This window comes from Peromyscus maniculatus, chromosome 1 (assembly GCF_049852395.1).
Source record: "Peromyscus maniculatus bairdii isolate BWxNUB_F1_BW_parent chromosome 1, HU_Pman_BW_mat_3.1, whole genome shotgun sequence".
NCBI classification, from domain to species: Eukaryota; Metazoa; Chordata; class Mammalia; order Rodentia; family Cricetidae; genus Peromyscus; species Peromyscus maniculatus.
Window position 1 is genome coordinate 163,225,385 of NC_134852.1, and position 26,816 is coordinate 163,252,200.

General features: G+C 45.1%; 1 protein-coding gene across 2 annotated transcripts in view; it reads right to left on the reverse strand.

Moving 5' to 3' along the window:
• Nucleotides 1-624: 624 nt before the first annotated feature.
• Ms4a18 (membrane spanning 4-domains A18) overlaps nt 625-26,816 on the reverse strand; it is a 50,924-nt gene continuing 24,732 nt past the window's right edge. The window contains exons 3-8 of one of the 2 annotated variants that reach the window (XM_042261020.2): nt 24,677-25,081; nt 22,278-22,391; nt 18,447-18,503; nt 5,177-5,287; nt 3,844-3,957; nt 625-1,248 (exon numbers count right to left, since the gene is read on the reverse strand). In XM_042261020.2, the coding sequence (XP_042116954.1) occupies nt 823-1,248; nt 3,844-3,957; nt 5,177-5,287; nt 18,447-18,503; nt 22,278-22,391; nt 24,677-25,069 (1,215 nt within the window). In that variant the 5' untranslated portion in view covers nt 25,070-25,081 and the 3' untranslated portion in view covers nt 625-822. The remainder of the gene's footprint in view (nt 1,249-3,843; nt 3,958-5,176; nt 5,288-18,446; nt 18,504-22,277; nt 22,392-24,676; nt 25,082-26,816) is intronic. The other variant, XM_076559984.1, reaches the window with a different exon arrangement.

Sequence of the window (26,816 nt, forward strand, 5' to 3'; positions counted from 1 at the left end):
GCAGTGCCAGGAGCCGGGGTCACGCCAGCGAAAGAAAGGCTCTTGGGTCTTTGTAGATTCTTCAGCTGGAAACAGCCTTGGGGATCTGAAAGGAGCCATGGTCATGCTGTTGAATGGCACCAGGACCATGTCCATGTTGTCCAATTGCAAGGATTCTGGGACAAGACAGAAGGACAGAAGAGGGGGCTGGAGAGCAGTGAGGGGCGACTGTGGTCTGAAAGGCCCCATTAGAGAGCCCTTTGTATAAGTAATACAGGGTTTTAAATTTGCATCTCTCCCATTGCTTAACCCAGACAGCCTTTTCTTGGGCTTGGGTGGCTTGCTTGTTAACAGTTCCAGCAGGCAGTCTGGTGTCCATGTGCTGTCTCCCACACACCCAGGAGTGCTGGGGACACACGCCAGGGTTGGGCCGTGCATGCTTTCTGCACTGCTCCCATGTCCCTCGGGTGGGGGAAGTCACCTTTCAGGATTAGAGGGGGGGGGGGACAACTAGAGGCGGAGCTGGCAGTTGGCCTGTCCACCACTTTCGAGTTGACTTCTCAATAGTAAGCATACATGTGGAACAACAGAATGGAAAAAACATACCCTCGGATGCAGTTTGTTCAAGTTAAAAGACACCTAGAGTCAAAGGGAGACATTTATGAATTAAAAAAGCACATTAATAGCAAACCAAAGGGAAGCTTAAGAGTGAAGAGGAGGGAAAAATGGGTGTTCATCTTGGCCTAGTGGTTATGCCAGGGTCAAGGTCTCAGTTGTTTCATGTGGAAGCAAAGCTACCATTGCAGAGGTACTTCCATGTCATTGAAATGGGTATTCTGTCAGCTATTGCTGGTCAAGACCATCTCTATCTTTGTATGAGTGTCCAGGGGGAGCATTACTGGGGACTGGGATGTTGGTGTCACTGTCTGGACTGGTGCTGTTGACAGGTCCATTGGTCATGTTGACAGGTCCCTCGGTTGTAGAGACAGGTCCATTGGTCGTATAGACAGGTCCATCGGTCGTATAGACAGGCCTATTGGTCATGTTGACAGGTCTATCAGTCGTATAGGCAGGTCCATTGGTCATATAGACAGGTCTATTGGTCATTTTGACACGTCTATCAGTCGTATTGACAGGTCCATTGGTCGTATAAACAGGTCTATTGGTCATGTTGACAGGTCTATCAGTCGTATTGACAGGTCCATTGGTCATGTTGATACATCCACTGGACGTGTTGACTGTGTTGTTACTGAACATGGTTGAGATGTTCTGAAAGACAAAGGACAGGAGCGCATCAGTGTCCTCTGTAGTGAACTTCAAGAAAGGTAGTAACTTCTTTCCCTTCCCCTTTCCATGCCTGGGGTAGACCCTCTCTCGTTGATGCTGGGCTTAGTCACATGACTTTCTTTGGCTAAGGAGATAATAGTAATGGGGGTATAAGCAGAGGCCCATGGCATATTTGCCTACTATGGCTTGATCTTTCTTGCCGCTCATTGGAACAGAAAGCAGGCAGGAGTGACCTGACCAATAATAAGTGGCCCAGTTTTTTTCCCCCTATTCACAACCAGCTTTCTAACTGCCAGACACATGTGTGTGTCTATGCAAGATCCCCCAACCACTGGGTATCTCAGCAACCAACTGTCAACTCAGCAATCCCAGCAGATTAGAACTGCCTGCTGTGAGGACCAGAGGCTCATGAACTAAGTGCCTGTTGTATGAGCTATTACATCTTAGGACTGGATTTCTGAAGTTACCAATGGATAAATGATATTTAAAGTAAAATTTAAGCCTAACAACAGTGTCAAGTTAGGATTAGACCCACACAGAAAGGACTGTGTCTATACAACCCTGTGCTAAGTAAGACTGTGTATCTATTTATGTGTGTGTGTGCACAAGTGCATGAGTGTACATGTGACTGTGTGTACACATGTGTGGAGGCCAGAGATTGACACCGTGTGTCTTCCTCAGCTGCTCTCCACTTTATTTTTGCGACAGGGTCTCTCACTGAATCACTGGAGCTCAATGATTGTCTGGATCAGCTGGCCAATGAGCTCCATCTGCCTGTCTTTGTTCCACCTCCCCTGACCGCCAGTGCTGGGGTCACAGACATATGCTGCAGAACCTGCCTCTTGATATGAGTGCTGGGGGATCTGAACTCAGGTCCTTATGCTTGGACAGCCAGCACTTTACTGACTGAACGAACCGTGTCTCCAGCCTTTAGTGAGGCCCCTTGCCTACACTGAAAAGCTTCTAAAAATCTTATGGGCTTGGTCCTGGAGAGGCCTGATCTCAAAATGGGTGTTGGTAGATTTAGAGAGAGGTCTGTTTAGAACACAAGCAAAGATGAGGCTTTTGTCAAGTTGCAAAAGCCATAATCTGGTGCACAAAGCATTCCCAGAGATTTTGAGGGACTTGCACTAGCAAAAAGCCCACTAAATAGGAACTGGTATTACTCAAAGTACAAATATGATGAAGTAATTGCCCATCTCTCCAAATATGGAAAGGTGGACTCTTTCTTATGAGAAAGGGAAAGTGTTGTTGACAGTAGCCAAGAGACTAGAGGTCAAGACCGCGGGGAACAGTGGGTTAGGGAGACACATCCAGGAAGCAGGACAAAGGAATGGCGGGTCCTTCCTCAAAGCCGAACTGATTCCTAACCAAGGAACATTCTCTGCCCCCATGGGGGTCATATTACTTCTCAGGATTAAATAAAAAATTTACTTTATTTGGTGTGGATGGGTGTTTTGCCTGCACTCATGACTGTGCACTATGTGCGTGCCTGTGCCTGCAGAGTGCAGAAGGGAACATCAGATCTCTTGGGATTGGAGTTACAGGCAGTTGTGAGCTGCCATGTGGGTGCTGGGAATTGAACCTGGGTCCTTTAGTCAGTGCTTTTTACCACTGAGCCATATCTCTAGACTGCTCCGTAGGATTTTAGAATTTTATGGAGCAGTGACCATCCTGAGCCTCTCATAAGGTCTTTCTCTATTGAATGGGAGAGAATATTTGACTTATCTGGTTCTTGTCTCACTAGACTCTGTTGGGTATGTTGACAGAACTTGTTTTTATTATTATTGTTTTTTTTTTTTTTTTTTTTTTTTGAGACAGAGTCTCATGTAGTCCAGATTGGCCTCAAACTTGCTAAGTAGCTAAGGATGACATTGAATTTCTGATTTTCCTGCCTCCACCTCCTAAGTTCTGGGATTACAGGTGTATACTACCATGCCTAGTTCATGCAATACTAGAGATCAAATCCAGGGTTTCTTGTATGCCAACCAAACTCTCAGCCTACATTCTCAGCCCCCAGATATTTTTAGTTTCTAGGTTGCTGTGTAAAGAAGATCCATATTCTATTCCAAAACTGGACTGTGGACTTCAAGCATGGTGATGGAATTGGATGGGATATTTGGGACTCCTGGGATGGGGGATAAACATGGTTTGCTTTTTTTTTTTTTTTAGAAGATTGAATCCATCTGAGATGAGTTGAAGAGCAAGTCATGTATCACCATACAAGTAGATGATACTCAGAACCAAGGACCAAATAAATCAGTGGTTCTCAACCTAATGCTTGGGCCCTTTAATACTGTACCTCGTGTTGTGGTGACCTCCAACCATAAAATTATTTTGTTGCTACTTTATAACTGTAATTTTGCTACTGTTATGAATTGTAATATAAATATTTGATATGTGACCCCCAAAGTAAATGCTTGCTATTTGAAGGTATTTGGTTTTGAGGTAGTTTGCTATTCACCAAAACTTACCTGATGCACCCCATTCACTCCTCACTTTTCTCAAACTCTAGTCACCTCTTGCTAAACCTCCCCAGAGTAGGCTCTGATTCCTGGAATAAAGTCCAACACTCACCTTAAAATCAGTCCAGCAGGCAGCCTGGCACCCAAAATGTGAGATCATACAGGTGATGATGAATTCCAGGAGGGCAAAGGGGAGGAGACCCCCAGAGATTGCCTTCAGACAACCCTAGGGGCAGAGAGGAAATGGAGGCGTTTCAGTCTTCAGGGTTGACTGGATGACAGTCTACATTTGTAGCTCTCCTAAAGTCAATGCCGTATGCCTCATCTGGAATACTGGAGGTCCCCTCTGTATGCGGCGTTTTGGTGTAGATGCTACCTTTACACACCTTTGCCACATCCATTCAGTGCCCCTCAACTTCCACCTGTCAGCCACTGCATTTCTTTACTGTGGACTTTCACGGCCCCAGGAGCCCACTTTACTGTTTATACCACAAGCTTGAAGCTCAAACAATCCTCTGGAGGGAAGTCTTCCATTGATGACTAGTAAGGGTTGGTGTGTAAGTATCCTAGATTCTTGGCCCTGAGTTCATGTTTACTTCTTCTCTCTACAAAACTACTTGTTTTAAAGTTTACTTCTGAGATGACCCCTAACTGTGATGTGCCCTAACAAGTACCCTGACTGTGAACCTATATGAGGGGCTGGGGTCCTTACTGTGGGTTGGTGATGTACCAGTGGGGATGTATCATCAGCTCTGCTTGGCTTTGGCCGTCTTAGCTTGATCTCTGGGGTCTTGCCTGAATGAGAGCTTTGAGCGCAGGACCACCCTCAGTGTGCTTCCTGCTGTGGCCTTACATTGCGCATTGTGGAGGCAGAGTTCTAGGAGCACTTCTCCTCCCCACTCTTCTCCTCCAGCAGATGATGGGACCCCAGGATCTGGCTTCAGGCCTATTGGAATCTTAAATTTCTGTTCTACTTCTTTGTCAGTTCATCCTGTTGCCTAGGGCTGGACTCAGATGCCAACAACCTTGCCTAGGTTCCTGCCATGTCCTGTCAAGGCCAACTTCTGTCAGTTAGACTAGGCTTCTTCTGGGGCCTACAGGGAATGCTTTCCTTTTGGGGACTGTCCTCATCCCTGTAGTTAGGTCTCTTGCTCTGCCAGGTTTCCTTGGTCTGCTTGATTAGTCCTGAAAGAGGACCAGGTCGCAGCTTGAGACAAACAACCATATCTCCACCCCGAGACCGTTTGCCTCTTAATCTCAGAGTCATCACTTGGTGTGAGGAACATTGTGATTGTCTTAGCAATTGCAGGATTTTGGAGGAAGTTATATAATTTATGGATCATACTAGGATGGAATTCTGTTGCAATTCCTTCCTGCTCAAGAAACAATCATGTAAGCTCTCTTAATCTGAAGAAGTGTTGAGACCCATCAGCTGTAATGCTCACCGTCAGTGAATTAACATCAGCGTTGGAAACACACAGATCTACAACGATAATAATGACGCCCAAAAGGGAGAAGATGGAACTGATGACATTCATGCCGATGTTGGTGCTCACCTGAAGGACACAAAGGGAGGGGAATGTCACAGCTCAGCATTTGGGATGACCCAGGACGTAGGACAAGAGGAGCAGGGCAGAAAGGAGAGGGCCAGGCTGGTTGGAGCAGAAGCCTGTTAGTTTACCCTGGGGTCGTGAGATACTGATTGCTCATGCCATGTCTCTTTAGGGCAGGAATCACCCATTGGGAGAATATCAACACCTGGCTAAGCAGCCGAGGGAGGCAATGAGATTTGGAAGGCTGTTTGGAGGCAAGGTGAGGTTGCTGGCCTGCTCTGCAGAAGAAGCAGGGACACCAAGCTTGCCCTGAGAAGAGACAGTAAGAAGATAAGGTGTGGTTGATATATTGTGCAATTGTGCACCCCAATAAATTTATCTGGGGGTCAGAGAACAAAACAGCCACAATATTAAACATAGAGGTTAGGCAGTGGTAGCACACATCTTTAGTCTTTAATCCTAGCATTCCGGAGGCAGAGAGCCATCTGGATCTCTGTGAGTTCAAGGCCACATTGTAAATATCCAGGCATGATGACACACACCTTTATTCCCAGGAAGTGATGGCAGGAAGCAGAAAAGTATATAAGGCATGAAGACTAGGAACTAGGAACGTTTAGGCTTTTTAAGCTTTTAGGCTTTTGAGCAGCAGTTTAGCTGAGATCCACTCGGATGAGGACTCAGAGGCTTCCAGTCTGAGGAAACAGGGTCAGCTGAGAAGTTGGCAAGGTAAGGTTGGATGTGACTTGTTCTGTTTCTCTGATCTTTCAGCATTCACCCCAATACCTGGCTCTGGGTTTGTTTTTATTAATAAGACTATTTAAGATTTGTGAGCCTGGGGCTGGAGCCTGGGTTGGCAAGTTTGGCTGGGGAAGATGTTCAGATGTGAGGGCTCTGCTTCACCATGTTGAGATGTCAACAAGCTTTAACTGTTTACTGCTTATCTCTACTCAGTCTGCTTCCTTTAGTGGGGTTCTGGGGAAGAAAATAAAGAAGACTCAACATGTCATATCTGGGCTGAGTCTGGGGCAGCTGTCAGGCACAGAAAATGAAGCAGAGATTTCAATGAGAAGTCAGACATCCGAGCAAGATGGAGTCTGGAGAGGCCCAGCAATGCCACACCTCTTGCTTGGCAAGGGTAATGGTTTTCCAGAGGATGTAGGTGGTGGTTGACCAGTCTTGTTGGGACATTGAAGGGCTGTTAGAATTCTGCCCTTACTACAGTTGCATGACCACACATGTGCAGTTCAGGAGTTAAGCAAAGGACCTTGTGTCTTATGTTATCAGGGTGCATTGGTGACTATGCGTGTGCGGTGTGGTCACACAATCAGTGCATGCGTGGTGTAGCTCCGTAAGCCCGCCTGTGCGTGTTCACTGGGAACCCTTAAAAAGCCGGACGCAGACCCCATCCTCTCTCTCTCCCCCCACATCTTCCCTCTCTCTGCACGTGCTTTCCTCACCAGGCCTGGTTCTCCTCTCCCTTCCCCCATTCCTCCTAAATAAAGCTCTGAATACTGATACTGGGTTCTGTCATGACTGTGACCTTTCCACGAGGTAGCCAGTGCCATAACCAGCGCTGTTTACTGTTCCTTTTATTGGTGCCGAAGACTCGAATAGACCATTCCAACCTCTTTGCATTTGGGGCTGAGCGTTGGAAACCTATACAGAAGTTCATTGGACCTACAACCGCCCACTCTGCTTTTTTCATTTGCCCAGTCACTGGACTGCTCTGCACATGTGCTGCCTAGATTAGTGAGTCCCCCGCCACTTCCCACGACTGTAGCCTGAGCTATATTCCTTGCACCGGACCCCCAGGGGGTCCTCGGCTGCGTACCATGACACATTCAATCTTGATGAAGTTTTGGATGCTGTCTGGGCCCCGGGGGGTCCTCCGCTACATACTCCCCAGCCTTTGCCCTTTTCATGATGATGATTGGGTAATTTGTGCTGTTAATTCTGGTCCACAGACTACCTATTCTCAAGGATGCTTGAAATAGGAGCCTGGGGATCCTGTTTGTTATTTTAATTTTTTCTCTCTCAGCTGCAGGCATGGGACATGGGGGCTTCCTTCTCATGGTTCCATTCCTCCTCTGACAAATGTCTTAAATATCCCCAGATACCAGTAAATTTGGCTGTGTAACAGCAGCTTCAAACCCGATATTTCACGGGAATTATCTAACTTCTGCCAGTGAATGGGCAAATGAAAAGAATTACCTTATCCCCAAGCTTTCTACCTAAGCCCTGAACCCTTCTCCTCTCCATTTCTGATGCTTTCTCTGCCATGTGCAACCACTTCTGCCTATCTGACTTCCACTCTCCTCTTATTATTGGGCAGGCTCTCTGGTATTGGGTGGGATCTCCAGTATTGGGTGGGCCACTTCTGCCCAACCTTGGCTCTCATCTTAACTCCTCCCACTCATTCTCAAGCTGCCCTGAGAAGCACAGATGGGTCTGAAAGCAGGCTAGGATGCTTGCAAATAAGTTTACGATAAGGACCCACATGGGGATCACAGTAATCAGGATGGCTCTTTAGCCGGAGATCAGTTTACAGCCTGCCTCCTGGTGGGTCTTCCTAAAGCTGTCCTCAAGCCAACAGATTACCAAAAATTTTTTTTTCAAGACATGGAATAAAATCTGTCTCATCTTCCAGACCTCCCTGATATAAGGGCTAAACCTTAAGCATCTAGAGAGCAAGGCTCCTGACCCCACAGGCAGAAGTTTCAGCTGTGGCATTTAAGGTATACCAGGGGAGAGATGGAAAAGCCCAAGAACAGAATTGCCAAGTGCTGACACACGCTGTCTGACTGACTCATGAAAGCCGCTGGGTCCCTGTTTTAAGTGTGGGGGAAAAAAAGGCCACACGGGCTAGTACATACCCTGCCAGGCTATCAACTGAGCCTTGTTCAAAGTGCCACCTAGAGAGACAACTGGTCAGCTGACTGCACCAGGCACCAAGGGGCATGGGAGCATCAAACTAAGACCTCCAGCAGACCTCTAGGCTTGGCTATGGCTTGCAGGGAACCCAGAATGCAGCATAGAAGCAATCCATTTCTTTCCTCCTGGATACCAGAGCCACTTACTCAGTCCTGTGGTCCCACCTCTCCTCGTTTCCCTATTGTTGGGGTAGAGAAGACAACCTTACCCACCTCACCAGACTTAATTGTACTTTCAGGGTTACTTAATGGGAAAAGATTTTCCAGCTAAGATAGGAGCTTTCATTTCATTGCTCCCTCCATGTGCCTCACTCCAGACCTGTCACAGTGCTTCTCCTCCTCATGCACAGACAGGACCCTGCTCTCTACCTTGTCCCTAATTCCAAAGAAATAAGTTCTCATGCGCCACAAGCTTTTCTCTTCCCAGTTCCCTGTTCTAACTCACTGCTCAGCTAATGGTACAGGACCACCACAGAGCTGGAGTCCAGGGATCATCAAGTAAGAAACTGTAACAGTTAAAAGACATTTATACCCCCAGACCCAAAAGTGTCTGGGCTCTACAAAAACAGACTTTAATATAACCATCTATTACTGTTAAATGCTCTCAACAATTGATCACCTGTGTCTCCTGGATGCTAAACTAGTAAAGGAAACAGGTGCCTTAAAATAATCTGTCTCTGATAAAGTTTATCTCAGGTTAAAAAATTAAAAACATGTTCCAATCTCTCTGTCTCTCTCATTAACGCTAACCAGTACAAGCAGAGTACCAAACACTACAATGGTCACCAGCCCAAGACTTTAATTTTCTCATGGCTGCTTCTTAATATGTTCAAAATTTTTCCCAAGCTCCAGAAACCAGCTTAAGTCCATCTGGACAGGTCAGATCTACTTCAAGATAAGTGCCAAATCCAAACCTTCCTGGAGCATCCTGTCAGACACAAAAGCACCCAGAGTGCCAAGCCAAGAAAGATGAACATCTCTGAGACAGCAGAGGACAGCCCACCATCCCAGGATGCCTGTTTACCTCAGAAGGCCCCTTCCCTCCCCGCCAAGAGCCAACCGATGCTCACCAAGTCAGCTGGAAGCAGTTTTTCTGGGAGAAATAATGCCCCTATTCCTGTTCACTCGCTTTTTTATAAGCAAAAAGTCTGGAATGTTAGAATTCTGCCCTTAGTCCAGCTGCATGGCCACACATGCACAGTTCAGGAGTTAAGCAAAGGGTCTTGTGTCTTATGTCATCAGTGTGTGCTGGCGACTACGTGCACGAGGCATGGTCACGCAATCAGCGCATGCATGGTGTAGCTCTATAAGCCTGCCTATGCATGTTCACCGGGAACCTTTAAAAAGCCAGATGCAGACCCCCCTTCTCCCCACCTCTTCCCTCTCTCTGCACATGCTTTCCTCCCCAGGCCTGGTTCTCCTTTCCCTTCCCCCCATTCCTCCTAATAAAGCTCTGAATACTGATACTGGGTTCTGTCGTGACCGTGACCTTTCCACGTGGTAACAGCACCGTAACCAGCTCTGTTTATCATTCATTTCAAGGACAATGTGAGATGACGTGATGTTGGGGAGTCGAGGGGGTGCTCCTTTTGTAAGACAGACCCAGGTAGCAGAAACTGGACTTGCAGACCAGGGACTAGGAATCTGGAAATGCTTTTGTGAATAACCCTGCCCTTCATCTACCGCTTTCCTTAAACACAGAAGCCACGTAGAGGAAATAAGGGAAAGGGGGTCCTGGAACCATTTATGCTAATGCTCCATAAGGTTGCAGCTCAGGTCAATGGACAACCATGCTCTTCTCTGGCTGTTGAGATGAGGAATACTACTTCAAAGGTACAAGGGGACCAAGGGACCTATACCTTAGGGTCGGGGCTACAGTTGTTCCAGATATACTTGTTTATGTCCAGCTAATGAGAAAAGTAGGAAATACCTTGGGGAGATGACTGAAACACATGTTCATCCCCATTCTGCCCAGGTCTGGCTTTCTGTTTAATACAGAACACTCCTAGGTTATTGCACAGCAAATTTTCATGGCTTTTCCAAATTGCTAAATGCTTTTTGTTTGTTTTTTATTTTGTTTTGAGATCTGATTCATTATGTAGCAGTAGCAAATGCAATGGATTTCAGCATAGCTTCGGAACCAGAGAATTCTGGACTTAAATCCCAACTCTGTCTCATATTCCCTGTGTGATTTGAGGCAAAGCCTGACTTTCCTCTTGTGACAGGGCAAAGATTCCTCCATCTTGTCTCAGCTGGAGCCATCTTTAATTCAAACCCCTCCTCCCCATTTTCTGCCCCTATCATGAAACGTCCTGTGGAAAGAACCCAACCTTGTGCTAGAAACTCAGTGTCTTGTAGCTTGCAGTGGTCTGGGCCTCTCTGACACCCCATCTAAACTTCCTTCAAAAAGTGTTATCTGATTTGTCACCTCTGGAGGTAACCCTGGTTAGGGGGCCTTCTGTTTAGGACACAAAAGAAAGGCTGGGCATGGCTGCTGATTCAGTGTCTGGGGTCTATGTGAGATCACTGGACTCCCCCAGTCTGTTCAGGTGTAGGAGTGTGTGGTGGCCATCTTGGTTGTCTTTACTATGTGCCTCTGTGTGTGTGTGTCTATGTGTTTCTGTCAGTTCTGTTTCCTTGTATTGACCAGTGGCTTTCTCTGGTGTGTGACCCCCTGCCCCATGCTTAAGACTTGTGACCTTTTGTTGGGGATCTGAATCCTTTTAGCTCCGCCATGTTGCCCAGTGAAACGCCAAAATCTCTGCCTGTCTCACTCCCAGAGCACTCTCTTGTTTTGTTGTTTGACTCCTAGACCATGTGTGGAGGTGGGGAGGAGGCCTCTCATCCAGCGGCCCCTGCCATCTCAGCAGAATGCACACATCGAGGGAGAAATAGTTCCCCAAGTTGTAAACTTCCTCCATTCCCTACCCTGCTTGCTCTAAGTAGTCCTGGGGAAAGGAAAGAGATTCCCCAGGCCTGTGCCTGGTGAGAAAAGAGGAAATTATGTTCCCTTTCAATCAGTGATTCATATAATTGGAAAACTCAAAACCCACCATTCTCTGAGAAAAGCAGAAAAACTGCCTCTGGGTTAGGTGTGAGGATTGCTGCCAGACAATGCAGTCCAGGAAGAACAGATTTTCCCCTCTGTCTAACACTGGCCAAGGGTACTTTAAACAATTTTCACTAGCCCCCCCCCCTTTTTTTAAAGGAAGGATTAAAGACAGCTGCTAAAAGAAATTGCCTTTGTCACCCAATATTAGAAAAAAGTTAGAAAAGTTAGAAAAAGTTAAAGATATAAGTAGGTCCCAGTTGCTGGAGGTAGATGAAAAGGTGTTTAACAATAGGGAGCCAATTGAGAGATGAAACCTTTTGCATAAACTAAAAGCCATTGTCACCCTCTGATGATGAGATGTAGTTAGACTTACAGATACCCAGCAAAATTTTGGTGTCCTGCCTTTTGCAGAACAATGTCTCCTATCTGAAAGTCCTGTCCCCAATTAAAGATACAGTTAGACTATCTCTCAGATTTAAAACAAAGATTCCCTGGGAGTATGGGCAGAAACCAACCTCCCAGGACTGGCCCAACCCCAAGTTCCTATAATTGTTCAACTAACCAGTTCAACTACTTCTATCTAGATTAAACAATACCAGATGACCCTGGAAACAAAAAGGGAAATTGCAGTCCATTGATGTGGAATTAATTATTTTAAGGTGTGTTATTTTTGTTTATGTTGCATTTATTTAACTCTGTGATGCTGTGTTACTTTGCCTGTCTAAAACACCTGATGGTCTAATAAAGAGCTGAATGGCCAATAGTGAGGCAGGAGAGAGAAATAGGCAGGGCTGACGGGCAGAGAGGATAAATAGAAGGAGAAATCTGGGAGGAAAAAAGAAGGGGCCAGAGCAGGAAAAGGACTCAAGGGGCCAGGCTCCCAGCTATACAACCAACAACAGGGTAAGAAAGAAAGATATATGGAAATAGAAAAAGATAAAAGCCCAGAGGCAAAAGATAGATGGAATAATTTAAGTTAAGAAAAGCTGGCAAGAAACAAGCCAACCTAAGGCTTGGCATCTATAATTAAGGATAAGCCTCCATGTGTGATTTATTTGGGAGGTGGGTGGCAGGCCCTCAAAAAGGCAAAGAGCAATAAAACAAGCAACAATAATTTGGTGCCCAATGTGGGCCTCAAATTTCCATAGTGCCCAAGAAAGCTTTAAAAAAAAATATATAAAAGAAAAAGGACATGGCTCCTTTAAGAGGTACCACTGTTCAGCCAGCAGCACTAAATAAAAACAGCAACCTAAGTAAAAACCACCTGTGTCAATGCAGGTACCAGCTTCTATAGCTAGGAAGGTTTAATGAAGTTCTTGCTCGTGAACCTCCAACCAAACCTCCAACCTGGCAGTGAGTTTTAGGTTTTCACGACTCGAGGAGCAGGCAGAGCCAGCTGAGAGGTCATATGGAGTCTAAAGTTTGCTTGTGAGGTCAAAAAAAAAAAGACTAGAGATACGCAGTAAAAGATATCCAGATGGAAAAACCTCTAAATAGGTCACAGTATGTTTAATAATGTGTGTAGGCTTAAGAAAAGAAAGAGGGTATAGTCATAGAAAAAAATGAGTAGTTTATAAAAAGAAGCCTTTAAAGAGAGAGTAAAAGGAAAAAGCCATGCAGGATGGGAAATACACAGGGAGTCTGGATCCTGTGTAGTACTGTGTTGATTTTGAATTTTTTGAATGTTGACAATCAAACAACAGCTGCTGGCAGACATGGGCTTGTGGACAGGACTGCAAAACTGAACCAACCTAGATTCTTTATGGCTATCTTAACTTTAAAAAAGAAGTCGAAAATGTATTTTTCAAATGGAAATAAAAAATGCTTTGGAGTTTTGGTCCCACAGAAGTTGAAAGGCTATTGATTCAGGGTTAATATGGATCAGGTTTGATCAGGCAAGACCTCCTGAAACTGGACATGTGATATCTATCAGCAAAGGCTACTGCTGGCCTTCCCAGGACTTGGTCATTATCTCAAATTTTCTCTCTGGGACCCTAAAGATACTTCATCCACAGATAGCAGGAAGCAGTGTGGAGAACACGATGCTTACATTCCCAAGAAGGGTGTGGGTGGTTTTTGGTTATTTGGTGGGTTATGGATGTTTGTTATCATTAAGGAGAATATAGTATATTGATACAAATTTAAAGTTATTTTTTTGTTACACTGTATATATATACATATATATGTATATATATACGTTTCTACTCTTATTTAAAGGATTTTTGTATATTGATAAAAATTTAAGGTTATATTTGTTACAACATATTGTATATATGTTTCTATTCTTGTTTGAGGTATTATACCTGTGCAGTTTATTTAAAAATGTAAGGTAAAATTCTAGTTTTTGAAAGCTGTTATTATAAACTATATAGGATAATCAGGAAATGGGTTAGCGGTTAGTCACTTATAACAATCAAAATTGTAGATATGTTAGGTATGCTTTCCAGATCATATAGAGATATATTTTAGATAGATAGATGGTCTTTCAAAGACCTACAGAATAATGGTATTTAGAATGTTTTGTTAACATAAAGTTTTTCATGACAATGAGACACATCTCTTACTGGCAGTATCAATTTACTTCAGAAATGATGGGCATTGAATAAATTCCTTATGGAGTTTGCATTCATTGTTGCAAGGTTAGCCAATGGGCAAAGAAATTGTTCTTGCTTTTGCCTGCTGACAATGTGCTGTGCAGCCTAGACATTCAGGACCCACAGGAAAGTGACTATTGAAGTTTGCCAAAACAAGTCAGGACAGTCCTTCAAAATCTTGATTCACAGAAGAGTCTATCAGATATTCTGCTGGATACAGAGGAAAGTGACTGATGAATTTTGCCAAAACAAGGCAGGACAGTGCTGTGGGATAATGCTTTTGTATACTGATTTAATAAAATGCTGATTGGCCAGTAGCCAGGCAGGAAGTATAAGTGGGGCAAGCAGACAAGGAGAATTTGGGGAAGAGAAAGGGCTGAGTCAGGAGTGGCTAGCCAGACACAAAGGAAGCAAGATGACAAGGCAGAACTAAGAAAAAGTACCAAGCCACTAAACATAGATAAGAATTATGGGTTAATTTAAGTATAAGAGCTAATCAGTAATAAGCCTGAGCTAGAGGCCAAGCAGTTATAATTAATATAAGCTTCTGAGTGATTATTTTTATAAGCAGGCAGTGGGAATGCAGGGACCTGGTGGGACTGGAGAAACCTTCCAACTACAGGACATTCCAAAATTCCTACTTCATAGAAAAGTCTGCCAGATACTCTAGGCCTGTAGGCTGAAGATAGATGTCCCAACGTTGCAGAGGAACTTTGGATGACTGTCCAAGCAGCCAAATGTCTCTGTTGCTAGATAATATTACATCCTTCTGGTCTTTTATAAGAGTTGAAGACTATAGATAGTAATAGTTGCAATTTTCTTTAGTTATGATAGAAAGTAAATTATGTATAAAACTTTGGAGTCACTAAGAGGAATGGTAAAATGCTTTCTCTGAATTTGTTAAATATAATTAGACTGAATATTATAAATTAATTCTTACTTGATAACTGTTTTTGTTGTATGTAGTTATGCTATGTTAGAGTTAAAATCTTTCTTTTTAGACAAAAGGAGGGAAAACAGGCAATAACAGTCCATATTGCCTAACTTAGGGAGACAGGCATCCTGGTACCCTGCCAGTCACCCTGGAACACACCCCTCCTGCCTGTGAAGAAGCCTGGGACCTCTAATTATAGATTTGTTCAGGATCTAAGGAAAGAGATAAGCAGGTCAAGACCATCTACCTCACAAACCCATGCACTCTCATGAGTCTGAGTCTTCTAGAGAAACAGGTGTATACTATCTTGGTCTTGAAAGATGCATTCTTCAGCCTTCCATTGGCAGAGGTAAGTCAACCAATCTTTGCTTTCAATGTACAGACCCAGAGGAGGTTACAGTGGGCAGCTTACCTAGACCAGGTTGTCCCAAGGATTTAAAAATTCTTTAGCTCTGTTTGATGAGACACTAAGTGTTGATCTCCTGTCCTTCTGTCAGAGGTTTCCTGGGACCATACTTTCACAATATGTTGATAACTTCCTTCTAACCTCTAAAACTAAAACAAAACAAAACAAAACAAAACAAAACACTCCCCCCCCCAAAAAAAAACCAAACCTAAACCTAAAATATATTGTAAAAGGGCCACTGAGGGACTGCTGTAAGAGGTACAGACTGTGGGCTACAGAGTGTTGGATAAGAAAGCCCAACTTTTTTATTTATTTATTTATTTTTATTTATTTATTTATTTATTTATTTATTTATTTATTTATTTATTTATTTATTAACATCAGAGGCTACCTATCTTGGTTACCAGTTAGGGGGAGGCAAAAGGGGCCTGTCTCAGAGTAGGATTGCTGCCATCCTTCAAATCCCAACTCCAAAGACTGAGAGACAGGTTTGAGTGTTCCAAGGTGTGCCTATGTATTGATGTCCCTGTGTAGCAGGTTTGAGGAAATGGAAAAGCTTCTGTACACCAGAACAAGGGGTGCATTGAGCCTCTAATCTGGATTGAGACTGAGCAACAGGCTTTTGGGGCTTTAAAAACAGCCCTGACTTTGGCTCCATCCTTAGCACTTCCAGATCTTTCAAAACCCTTTCATCTGTTTGTCCAGGAAACAAAAGCATTGCAAAAGGGGTTTTAACCCAAACTTTGGGGCCACAGAAACACCTTTGACATGCCTGTCCAAATGATTGGCCCCTGTAGGCCCAGGATGGACCATCTGTCTAAGAGCTATGGTAGCTACTGCTAGTCTAGTGAAAACAAGCAAACAAGTTAACTCTGGTCAGACTTACACTCACAGCATCCCTCCCCAACCCCCTGCCACAGCTAAGGCCCTCCTCCAAGGAATACCAGAACTCTGGCTGTCTAATGCCTGTGTGAACCAATAGCAAGTCCCTCTCCTGGACCGTCCTCGAGTATTGTTTGAAAAACCCATCACTATCACTCATGCTACTCTCTTGACTGATAATGACCAGCAGGTGCTCACCCATGACTGTCTCCAGGTGATAGCCCTCTGAAAGACCCTGATGCAATGCTCTACACGGACGGGGGAAGCTTAATTAAAGATGAAACCAGGTTCATGGGGCTGCAGTAATTATTTTAAATGAAATTATTTGGTCCCAAAGCAGGTACCTCAGCCCAGAGAACAGAACTGGCCAATCTGCTTCTACTACCACCCATGTCCACGTATGATCTGTAGAGAAACAGGGCTTCTCATCACCAGGGGAGAGGACATTGGAAACAGAAAAAAAATCTTGGTCCTCCTAGAGGCTATGTGGCTTCCCCTATAAACTGCTATCTTCCACTGCCAAGGACATTAAAAAGATGACTCCCCTGAGGCAGGAGGTAGAGCCACTCATCTGGCTGCCAGAAATGTGGTCCTAAGGCCAGTGGTGCCTATTGATATTCTGTTGAATTCCTGTGATATACCTTGACCTGAGACTACATGGCACAGCCAAGAGGAAATAGAGGATGAAAGCAATAAAAAAGGACAGCTTGAACCCACAAGTTGGTGGAGAACACCAGAGGGAAAGATCATTCTCCAAGAAACAACCATTAAGATTCTGGTAACTGGTCTTCCTCAGGCTACTCATCTGGGGTCCACAGAACTTTGAGTTGCTCAAGCCAAGGTGTGTTATACCTAGACTGGACAGCCTGGCATGGGATATCTCAGTCAAATGCCAGTTTTATGCTCAAGCAAATGCAAAACTGAGAGCCCTTACCCAGGAAGGGGTCCAAATGAGAGGCCAACACCCCAGCGAACTCTGGGAAAACAGACTTCACAGAGATCTGGCCTGCACGGGGAGGAGGATACATCAAGTACATGCTAGTTTCTATACATATCTTTTCCAGATGGGTAGAAGCGTTCCTCACCCAGACTAAAACTCATCAAATAGTAGCTAAAAAGCTTCTCTAGGAACTAGTCCCCCAATTTGGCCTCTCTCTAGCAATGTGGTGTGACAATGGCCTGGATTTCATAGCCAAAATCTTCTAGGTAATATCTAAAGCTTTAGGTAGAGTTTGGAAACTTCTTTGTGCATATAGACCTCATAATTCTGGGCAGGTAAAATGAATAAACAGGACATTTAACAAACAAACAAACAAACAGCCCTAACCAAACTCTCTTATAGTTCAGTGAAGGGGAGCTAGACCTCCTTCCTTCATTTTGTTTTGGGTCGTGGGCTCACTGCAACACCCTTAGGGAGGGATTCATCCCCTATGAGATTATGTTTGGAAGGCCTTCTCCACTGCTTCCCCAGTTCAGAGACCAGCAGTTGGAAAGACTCTCTAACCATTCCTTTTTCCAAGTCACTACAGGCCTTCCAATCCTTCATAAAGGCTATCCAGTGGACTATCAGAGAGACTCAGCCGACCTCCAAGTCCACCACCAGCTTCCCCTTGTTCAAGCCCAGTGATACTGTCTGGGTCAAACAGATAGCCAAAGGGGCTCTGAAACCAACTTGGAAAGGACCCTACATGCTGATTCCCTTCACTTCTATGGTCACAAAGGGAGTGGCATTATGTCACAGCCCACCACACCCAGGAAGACAGTGGCATTATGTCACAGACCCACCACTCCCAGGTCAAGAAAGCAAAAGCCACTGATGATGATGATGCCAAACGGACTATCTCCAGACTGTGGCCATCAAAATGAGGGTTTCCCTGGGCCCTGGCCCTGCACTCCCTGCCTCTTTGCCTCCTCCCGAGTCTTGTGTACAAGAGTACAGGGTCATAGCCCATCCCCACCACCCTCAGGTCCAGACCTGGGAACCAAGGAGGAAGACAGACACGGGAGGTAACAGCTAGCGTGACTGCAGACCAGCAACCCATATTCCATCTTGACCATTGCTCGCTGATGCCCGCTTAAATGTCTGATTGTATTGGAGAAAGATGTGAGAGCTTGTCTTTTGAGATAAGAATTCAGAGTTTAAAATTCTACCCATGCCCTGAGCCTGGGCTCCCTAGTTGCCAAGAAAAAGGGAGTTCCCATTGAGGTTGTGAAACAGATTGCATTAACAGTAGGGCCCCGCAGTTTAAATTTCATGGCCAGTTATGTAAAATAAATATTTATTCAGTCAAATGAATGGTCCTTAGGGCCAACTCTACTGCTTTAAGACTCATGGGTCATCAAAGAAATGGCATCGTGACTTACCAGGCAGCTTCTGGGGTCCTTTGCAGCCCAGACTGAGAGGAATCCAGAGATGATAAACTAAATAGACATAAAAAAAAGTGTCTTTAATTTCCAAACATCTCGTTTCCCAGGCATGTAAATCTGTGAGCTTCCTCTTGACATTGTCACGGTCCCAAACTTTGAGTACTATGTACGTGGCACTCGGATTCCTACAGGTCACGTAGGATGCCCTAAGTCATTCATTATTACCACTGCTGACTAGGTCTCCTCAAGCTCACAGTGGGCCATGCCATTGTTCAAACTCATTCACTCTGATACTGTCCTATTCTTGAATATGATCTTAGCCTGGGAAGTTAGGGGCAGGGTAGCATGGTGGTCATTGTACTGAGGCTGGGAGAGACGACATTGGGGCTCCTGTTTCATAACTTCACTAATTCATCTAGCTGTGCTCCTAGACCAGCTTAAGAGTCCTAACAAGAGTAAAAACAAACTGTTTTCACAGAGTTGATCTCACTGAATTACTGCTGAAGCTGGTTCCCTCTCATCTGTAAAATGACTATTGTAGTAACAACAGTTCCTACTCCCATTGCTTTATTTTATACTTCTGAGGATAGAGCCCAGGCCCTTGTAAGTGCCGGGCAAATACTTTACCACTGAGCCACACCCATGGTCCTTTCTTTCTTTCTTTAGGGATGAAATCCCTAAATCCCTAAAATCACTGAGATGAAACGCTTCTAAATGGCCAAGTATACTACCCTTGTACAGTCAGGAGGGAGCTCTGAACTGGATGGTCCGAAATCCTAAAAAAAAATAAGTTCCTCCTAGATCACTGAGTTCAGAGACTGAGACCCAGGCCCTCAGGAGGGGCCCCAAAGCCAGCTGATATGACAAGAGAGTGGAACAGAACCGTCTGTGCTTCAGTGGTGCCTTCGCTGGTCGATGACATGAGAGCCTGCCCAGAAATTCCAGCAGCTCTGAAAGTTACTAGGATTAATAAGACAGTATAGTTATTTCCCCAGATACAGCATCAGTGTGCAGATGTCAATTGTTTAGCTGGGGGAGTGATGCCAAGGCAGGTTGATCTCTGTTAGTTCATGGCCAACCTGGTTTATAGTGAATTCCAGGCTAGCCAAGGGCTGCTACCTAGTGAGACCCTGTCTCAAAAAAGAAAAAAAAAAAAAGAAAAAAAAGAAAGAAAAGAAAGAAAGAAAGAAATGGGGGCTGGAGAGATGACTCAGAGGTTAAGAACACTGACGGGTCTTCCAGAGGTCCTGAGTTCAATTCCCAGCAACCACATGGTGGCTCACAACTACCTGTAATGAAATCTGGTGCCCTCTTCTGGCCTGTAGAGATACATGCAGGCAGAACATTGTATACATAATAAATAAATAAATCTTTTTTTTTTCTTAAAGAAAGAGAGAAAGGAAAATGTCAACTACATAGTCATAACCATCAATGAGCAGTTTGAGAATGTGCTTCAAAACTTATTCATACAAGCAAGGAAAAATAATTAGGGAATAATGTAAAACAGTCATACAAATTAAAAAATATCTAATTTAAGTGTGTATATGTGTGGGTGTCATGGCTCAGGGAGCCCCGAAAAACACAAGCTCTGAAAAGCTTAGCAGTTAACAATTGCTGGGGGGAAAGAAAGGATAGGCCATGGGCCTAAGGGGAAAATCTGCTATTATTCTGCTAAAGGAAAAGAGCAATATGACTCCTAATGACATACTGTAAATCCATAGATCAGAGCCTCAGTTAACCCTCATCAGAGAAGCTTTTTCTTGCAGTAGATGGAAGTTAACACAGAGATCCAAACTGGACAATGTGCAGAGCGTGAGAGGCTTTGGAGCACTCAGCCTTCGCTGGGACATCATCAGAGCCCTCCTCCCTTCAAGGCTCAGGGACCTTTGTGGAAGAGGAGGCAGAAAGATCGTAAGAGCCAGAGAGGATGGAGGACCTCAAGGAAACAGTGTCCTCCAGGTACGGCCGGTCTGAGGCACATGTGAACTTGCAGAGACTACGGACACACTCAAAGGACACAGGTTCAAGGCAGGAGGGATCTCTGCACTGAGAAGGGGGAGTGGACATGGAGTCCCAGCCTTAACAAAGAAGCTATTTGTAGTTGCTACCTGTCGGTACAGGGAAAATCAGTGTTCCCCAGTGAAGTCTCACTGGGTGTACCAACCACACCTCAGGGAGTCCCTATGTACAGGAGGAGTGGCCAACACAAAACAAACTCTTTTTTTTTTTTTTTTGGCGGGGGTGGGAGCCTTTTTGTTTCCTTTTTGGCATTTTGTGTTTTGATTTTCATTTTTATGGTTTGTTTTTTGAGAGAGAGAGAGGTGAGCATTTTGAAGTTGAGTGGGTAAGGGAGGTGGGGAGGATCTTGGAGAAATTGGGGGGGGGGACCATGATCAAATATATTGTCTGAAAAAAATTTTTTAAAAGCCACTTGCTGGAGGAGAAGAAACTCTTTAGTGGAGTGTCTTCAAGTTTTGTGAGTAGTTCAGGGGATGTAGGTTTTGGGAGTCATCACTCATGTGGGCATGAGCTTTTTCGTGACACAGCTGCCTGGATATGTCAGAACAACATTCCAAGATCCCAGTTAGCCTGCCCCTTGATGGGCCTAGAAGATTAACCTATCTCAGCAGGCACGATCTCAGTCTTTGCCCAGTTTCTGCCGTACGAAAGACCCTAGACCAGCAGCTCACCAGGCTTTTCCTGTTGTTGGATGTACCTCTCCCTTTTCCTGGCAATCCAGGCTTGAAGGCTCTGCTTTTTTCCTGATTTTTAAAATCTTGCTATAAAAAAACTCCTCTTAAGCTCATCCTTTATTGCCTGTGAATTTCATCCAAGTTTGCTAGTAAGGAGTCGCTGAGTCAGTGGAAGTTTTGTGTGACCCTGAGTGAGCTGCACCTTAACCTCCAAGTTAAGCCCCTCAAGAGACCGTCACTGTCCTTCTGAATGTTTCTCCTATTCCCCTGGCTTTCATGTACACGGGGCTGTGCTTGCAAATGTCTGCCACCTGCTGGTGAGGTCTCTACACAGTAGGGGAAGGCCTTTATCATGACTGTTGACAGTTTCCTATCGCCAAATGATTGGACAACTTGCTTAACTAATTCCTGGAAATTTTGCAGTGCTCTTATGAATGGGAGCAGATGCTGTGTACAACATGAAACTCTGTAGACTCTAACTTATATATATACTTGATACTTAGGGTATCAAGACAATGCACACCAGGGATTAATATTGCTCTAAGCATCTGATGCTGGAGGAAGAGACAGGCTAAAGCTTGGTGCCAGCCGGAGGAAAAGCTTGCCTCTGCCAACTTGTCAGGCTCACTTTGGAGCTGAGGCAATGATGGGTCAGTGACGGATAGGACCACACCCTGACCATAACTGCTTAGTTATGTGTACTCCTTATCTTCTACTTAAAACCCAAAGATGGATTTGGGGGAGGTGTCACTGGGTCTCTTTATTTGTTCCTCTTCTCACTGTGGCCACGGTGAATTCATCATCTCTCTTTTCTTTTTTGTTATGACCTGTCTCTTCAGTTGGCTCATTAAGGGTGGGTGGTAGAGGCTGGCTTGTTAGTGTGGCCATAACCCAGGCTCTGACCTTAAAAACTCTGATAACGATATGGTAATGAATGTTTGCAGCTGAAACCTCCTTGTAGGCAAAGAGTGGTGTTGCCAGGGTGCAGGTGGGCTCTTCAGTCCTCAGCAGCGCCTGCAGACTTCAAAGCTGTAAGGGTTACATGACTGGGGGTAAGGTTCAAGGGTCTTTTCCCCCCTTCCCCCCTAGGTCCCTCTGATCACCTAGAAAGGAGGCCACATGGCCTTGTACTCACAGACAGTCCTCCCCAGACCAGGTACCCTGATAACCCCAGCACAGTAGTATTCCTGTATAGTTCAGGGTTGAATGCAGACACAATATGAAGTAGGCCAATGATGATCTGGATGCCCTGTGGGGAGAGCAGGGAGCAAATAAGTGAGAGAGCCGAGCTGGGCTGCAGGCTGCTGAGTTACACTATCAGCCCACCTGTGCTCAGAGCCACTTGAGGTAGGATTGGTACTGGGGTTCACCTAGGCCAACTTCTGGACTAGACCAATATCTCTGGGTGGGGTCTGTTCCAGGTGTTTTAAAGCTCCCCAGGTGGGACCAGTGTGTAGCCTGGGTAATAAAAAAGGTAAGACGGTTCAGAGCAGTTTCTTTTGAACTTGGATTTCCAAAAGCCTTCAAATAGTTGGCCGCCAGAACTAACACACATTCACTGGTATTAGTAGGATAAAAAGCATAATTCAGAATTACGATGTCTATGTACCATCACCACATCATCTTCCCACGTACAATTAAAATCTCCTTTGGTGCTTGGGATCAGCATTGGGATTGCTGAGACAGTTTTGCAGACTTTAGTCTAAGAGGTGGCTCTGATAAATTGGGGATACAAACAATGCTCTCTGGTCTTTGCCCAATCAACTTATCTATTTCTGCAGATAGGCAAAGAGGGAGGGGTTGGGTATGTATTAGCTCATTTACTATTGCTGAAACAAAATACCAAATGCTGGGTCATTTGAAAAAAAAAAAAAGAGTTTATTTAGGTCACAATTTTGGAACTGTTGGTTTAAGCTGCATAAGGCTGGCTCTGGTGAGGGCTCCCTTGGCTGTGTCACTGTGTGGTAAATCGTATTGTGATGAGAGTACATGCAAGAGGGAGAGATTATATAGTGAGACAGAGAGCCAGAGGGTTGGGGCTAGTCTTGTTCCCATGAGTGCTATCAAGACTCTATGAGGACTAGCCCAGGGACCTATACCTCCCACTAGGCCCTATCTCTCAGGGCCTCTCTGGTATCTTTCAACATCACCACACTAGAGACAAAGCTTCTGACATATATGAAGCCTTGCAGCACATAGGCTAGCCATATCCCTACTAGAGCAGGGTTTCTTTTTCTTTCTTTCTTTCTTTTTTTAGGTTTACTTGTTTATTTAAAGTTTTTTCATTTTACATACCACCCACTGTTCCCCCTCCCTCCCTTTCTCCCCCTCCCCCACCGCCCCCCCCCCCCCCCCCCCCCCCCGCCACCTCCCTCCATCCCACCTTCACCCACTCCTCATAGGGGGTAAGGCCTCCCTTGGGTATTCAACATAGGCTGGCATACCAAGTTGGGGCAGGCCCAAGCCCCCCGCCCTGCATCAAGGATGAGTAAGGCATGGCACCCTAGGGAATGGGCTCTAAAAAAGCTAGTTCATGTACTCGGGATGAATTCTGGTCTGATTGCCAGGGGACTCACAAACAGTTCAAGCCACACATCTGTCACCCTCATTCAAGGGGCCTAGTGTGGTCCTATGCAGGCTCCCCAGCTGTCAGTCCAGAGTCTGTGGGCTCCCACTAGCTTGGGCCAGCTGTCTCTTGGTTTTTCCCATCATGATCTTGTCCACCCCTCTTGTAGAACAGGGTTTCAATGAGTTTGTCTCCTTCCTGAACCTGCCCTGGTCCTCTTTCCTCTAGGAGGGTCACAACCACTCAAAGGATGCTGGATCATCTGTACTGTTTGAATGCCAAAGCTATGCAGATGTCTTCATGGAGATTGCCAGAAGGTACAGTTTATAATAGCTACTATGAAATAAATCCCCCCTCTTGGTCTTTGAGGACCATGTCTTGGTCATCTCTGACTCTGTCTCCTCATAGAGTGTTCTCCATGCTGAGTGAGTGAGTGAGGGCACTGAGATGGAGAACTGGCTATGAGCCAGGCATCTCACTAGGAGTTGGCTAGCATCTGGTGGAACACAGGGCTGACCTTGTTTCTGCCTCAAAAAATAGAACGAAGTTGATCTTTTCAAGGTGTCAAATGAAGCTAGAAGATACAGGAAAGAGGCAGGAATACCCCTGGTGGAAGAGGAAATCAGCAACCTCAGAGCTCATAGGATATAGAGGAGCTTACTAGATCTTATGATAGAGAGGCAGCCGCTGAGGCTCTAACCCACTTGCCTGGGTTAATAGTCTTTTTTAGTGAAAGTGTTGTTGATCCTCGCCCCTGACAGCTAGGAAAGGGATAGCTGGTCAATTTTATAGCCTCCCTAAAAGCCCATGGAATGAACTGGGGGACAGAGGAACACAGGGTGGGACTGCCATTTGTAGGGTTGTCCCAGCCAGACCTAGCCTTTAGAAGCTGCTACCCTCCTTTGCCCTCTGAGCCCAGAGGCATCAGAGATGGGCTTACAAAGCTGGAGAGATGACATCAGACTCACCCCTAATGTTCTGACTTCTTCATTTATGACTTTCTTGGGATTAAATTCAGAACAGGACATAGAGGACATGTTCCACTGTAGATGGCTTGCTGTCTTTGCTGGCCCTGGGGCAGTTGTTATTTCTGGTGAGCATTGCACATTAGCCGTTCCCCCTGAGTATGGTATCCGAGTGGGCTGGGCCTGCAAGCCTGTCATTCCAGCTGGATGCTGGACCACACAGTATGGGTTCTGTAAGTTTCCACTCCCTGTAAAGCGGAGCATTTTTGCTGGTGCCTGGTAAGTATTCCTTTCCAAAGGCTTCTTCTGGCTTCCAGGGGTCATAGCATATGGAGGCTCGGTGACATGGGCATTATCTGGGTTATTAACAGCAGACACACTCTCCTCATTGTTCATGATGTAGAGCTGCTACAAAACACACAAGATGCAATTTCCACTGATAAATCAACAATCCATCTTATGTCTATTGATGTCTTTACTAAAATGCAAGTTAAGTATCTTTGTTTCCTGGGAGTACATGTTTTTGGGGATACAATATTCAAATGAGCAGGGCCTACTGCTTGAAAATCTAGGTCTCTTAAAAATTATTTAACTTTTTTTATGTACATAGGTTTTGCTTTTATGTATTTCTGTGCATCATGTGTGTGCCTGGTACCTGAAGAAGTGAGAAGAGGGTGTCAGCTCCCTTGGAACAGGGGTTACAGATGGTTGTAAGCTGCCATGTGGGTACTGAGAATTGAACCACGTGGACACTTTGTTGGTTTATGCTCATCTATATTTTAACTGCTATTTCTAGGAGACTGGAGAGTCTGAGGGTAGCCTAACCCTTCATAGCACAAGGTTTCCATCTTCAGTGTTTGAGGCTACTGGATGAGAACAATGTGGCCATGGTCCCCACTTGACCTCTGATAAGGTAGCTCTGGAGGATATCTTAACTTTCCTGTGCTGATGAGGAAAGATGTGTGGCAGGAGGCAGGCAGCCTCCTTAGTACATTAAAGACTTAGGTAGAAATATTGCCCATTTAGATGAGGGAAAATCCTCACCGGTCAGCATTCACTCCTGTTTAATCTTATTGCACATAAACTGTACACTCCTTGTTGGCAGGATGTCAAATGCTACAGCACAAAATATTGTGAACCAGATTCTAGCAATATGCAAGTGGGAAGCTATCTGGCCACTCTAGGTGACAAATACAAGTAAATTCATTCCAGTGCTCCACAGTGCTAGCAGGTCCCAGAGGGAGGAAAACACCCCGCAAGGCTGACATCAGCCTGACCCTAGTGCTGGCCGATGGACCGGCACTGTTTACTACTAATCACCCAGATGGTGAACCCACAGGCTTCTCAGTTTCTGCTTTTTTATAACCTGCAGGTGCAAGAACATTAGCTCTGTTTCTCATCTGTGAAAGGTAGATGTCGATATCCTTGGTGATTTCACTTCCAGCACAGGAAAGCACTCTTAGCAGCCATCCATAACAAAAAGGCTATTCTCTAAACCCTACTGTCCCTAGACTCTAAGCTATTTTATTTCCAGTATTTAGTCAAATGGATCTTCAAGTGTGGTCTCTAGGTTAGCAGTGCCTGCATCACTTGGCAAAACCTCAATTCACTTTCCAGACACCCCCAGTTTGTCTTCTACTGTGCCTCCTAGGTGACGCTGATGTTGGCAAAGTTTGAGACACCCCAGTAGCACAGAAAGACTCCCTGGTTGGTAGAATGCTTGCCAAACATGCACAAAAGAAAACCCCAGCACCAAAGAAACTGGGTGTGGCAGCACATGCTTAGGGTCCCAACACTTGGGAGGGGAAAACAGGTCATTCAAAAGTTCAAGGTCATCCTCTGCCACGTAGTGACAATGAGGCCAATCTGGGATACATGAGACCCTGTCTTGAAGCTAATCCAAGAAGACAACAACAGCAATGAAATACCTGTTAAGTAGGGTCTGGACAGGCCACAGTGCTAGCTCCTCAGGAGCCCGAGGCAGGAGGATTGCAAATTCAAGACTTACTTGCATTACAGAGTAATTTCCAGACAATTTGGGCCACTTGATGAAATTCTGTCTCACAATTAAAATCACATAAAAGTGAAAAGCTCTGGAAATGAGCCTTGGTGGCAGCACTGCTTGGTGCACGGGAGGCCCTGG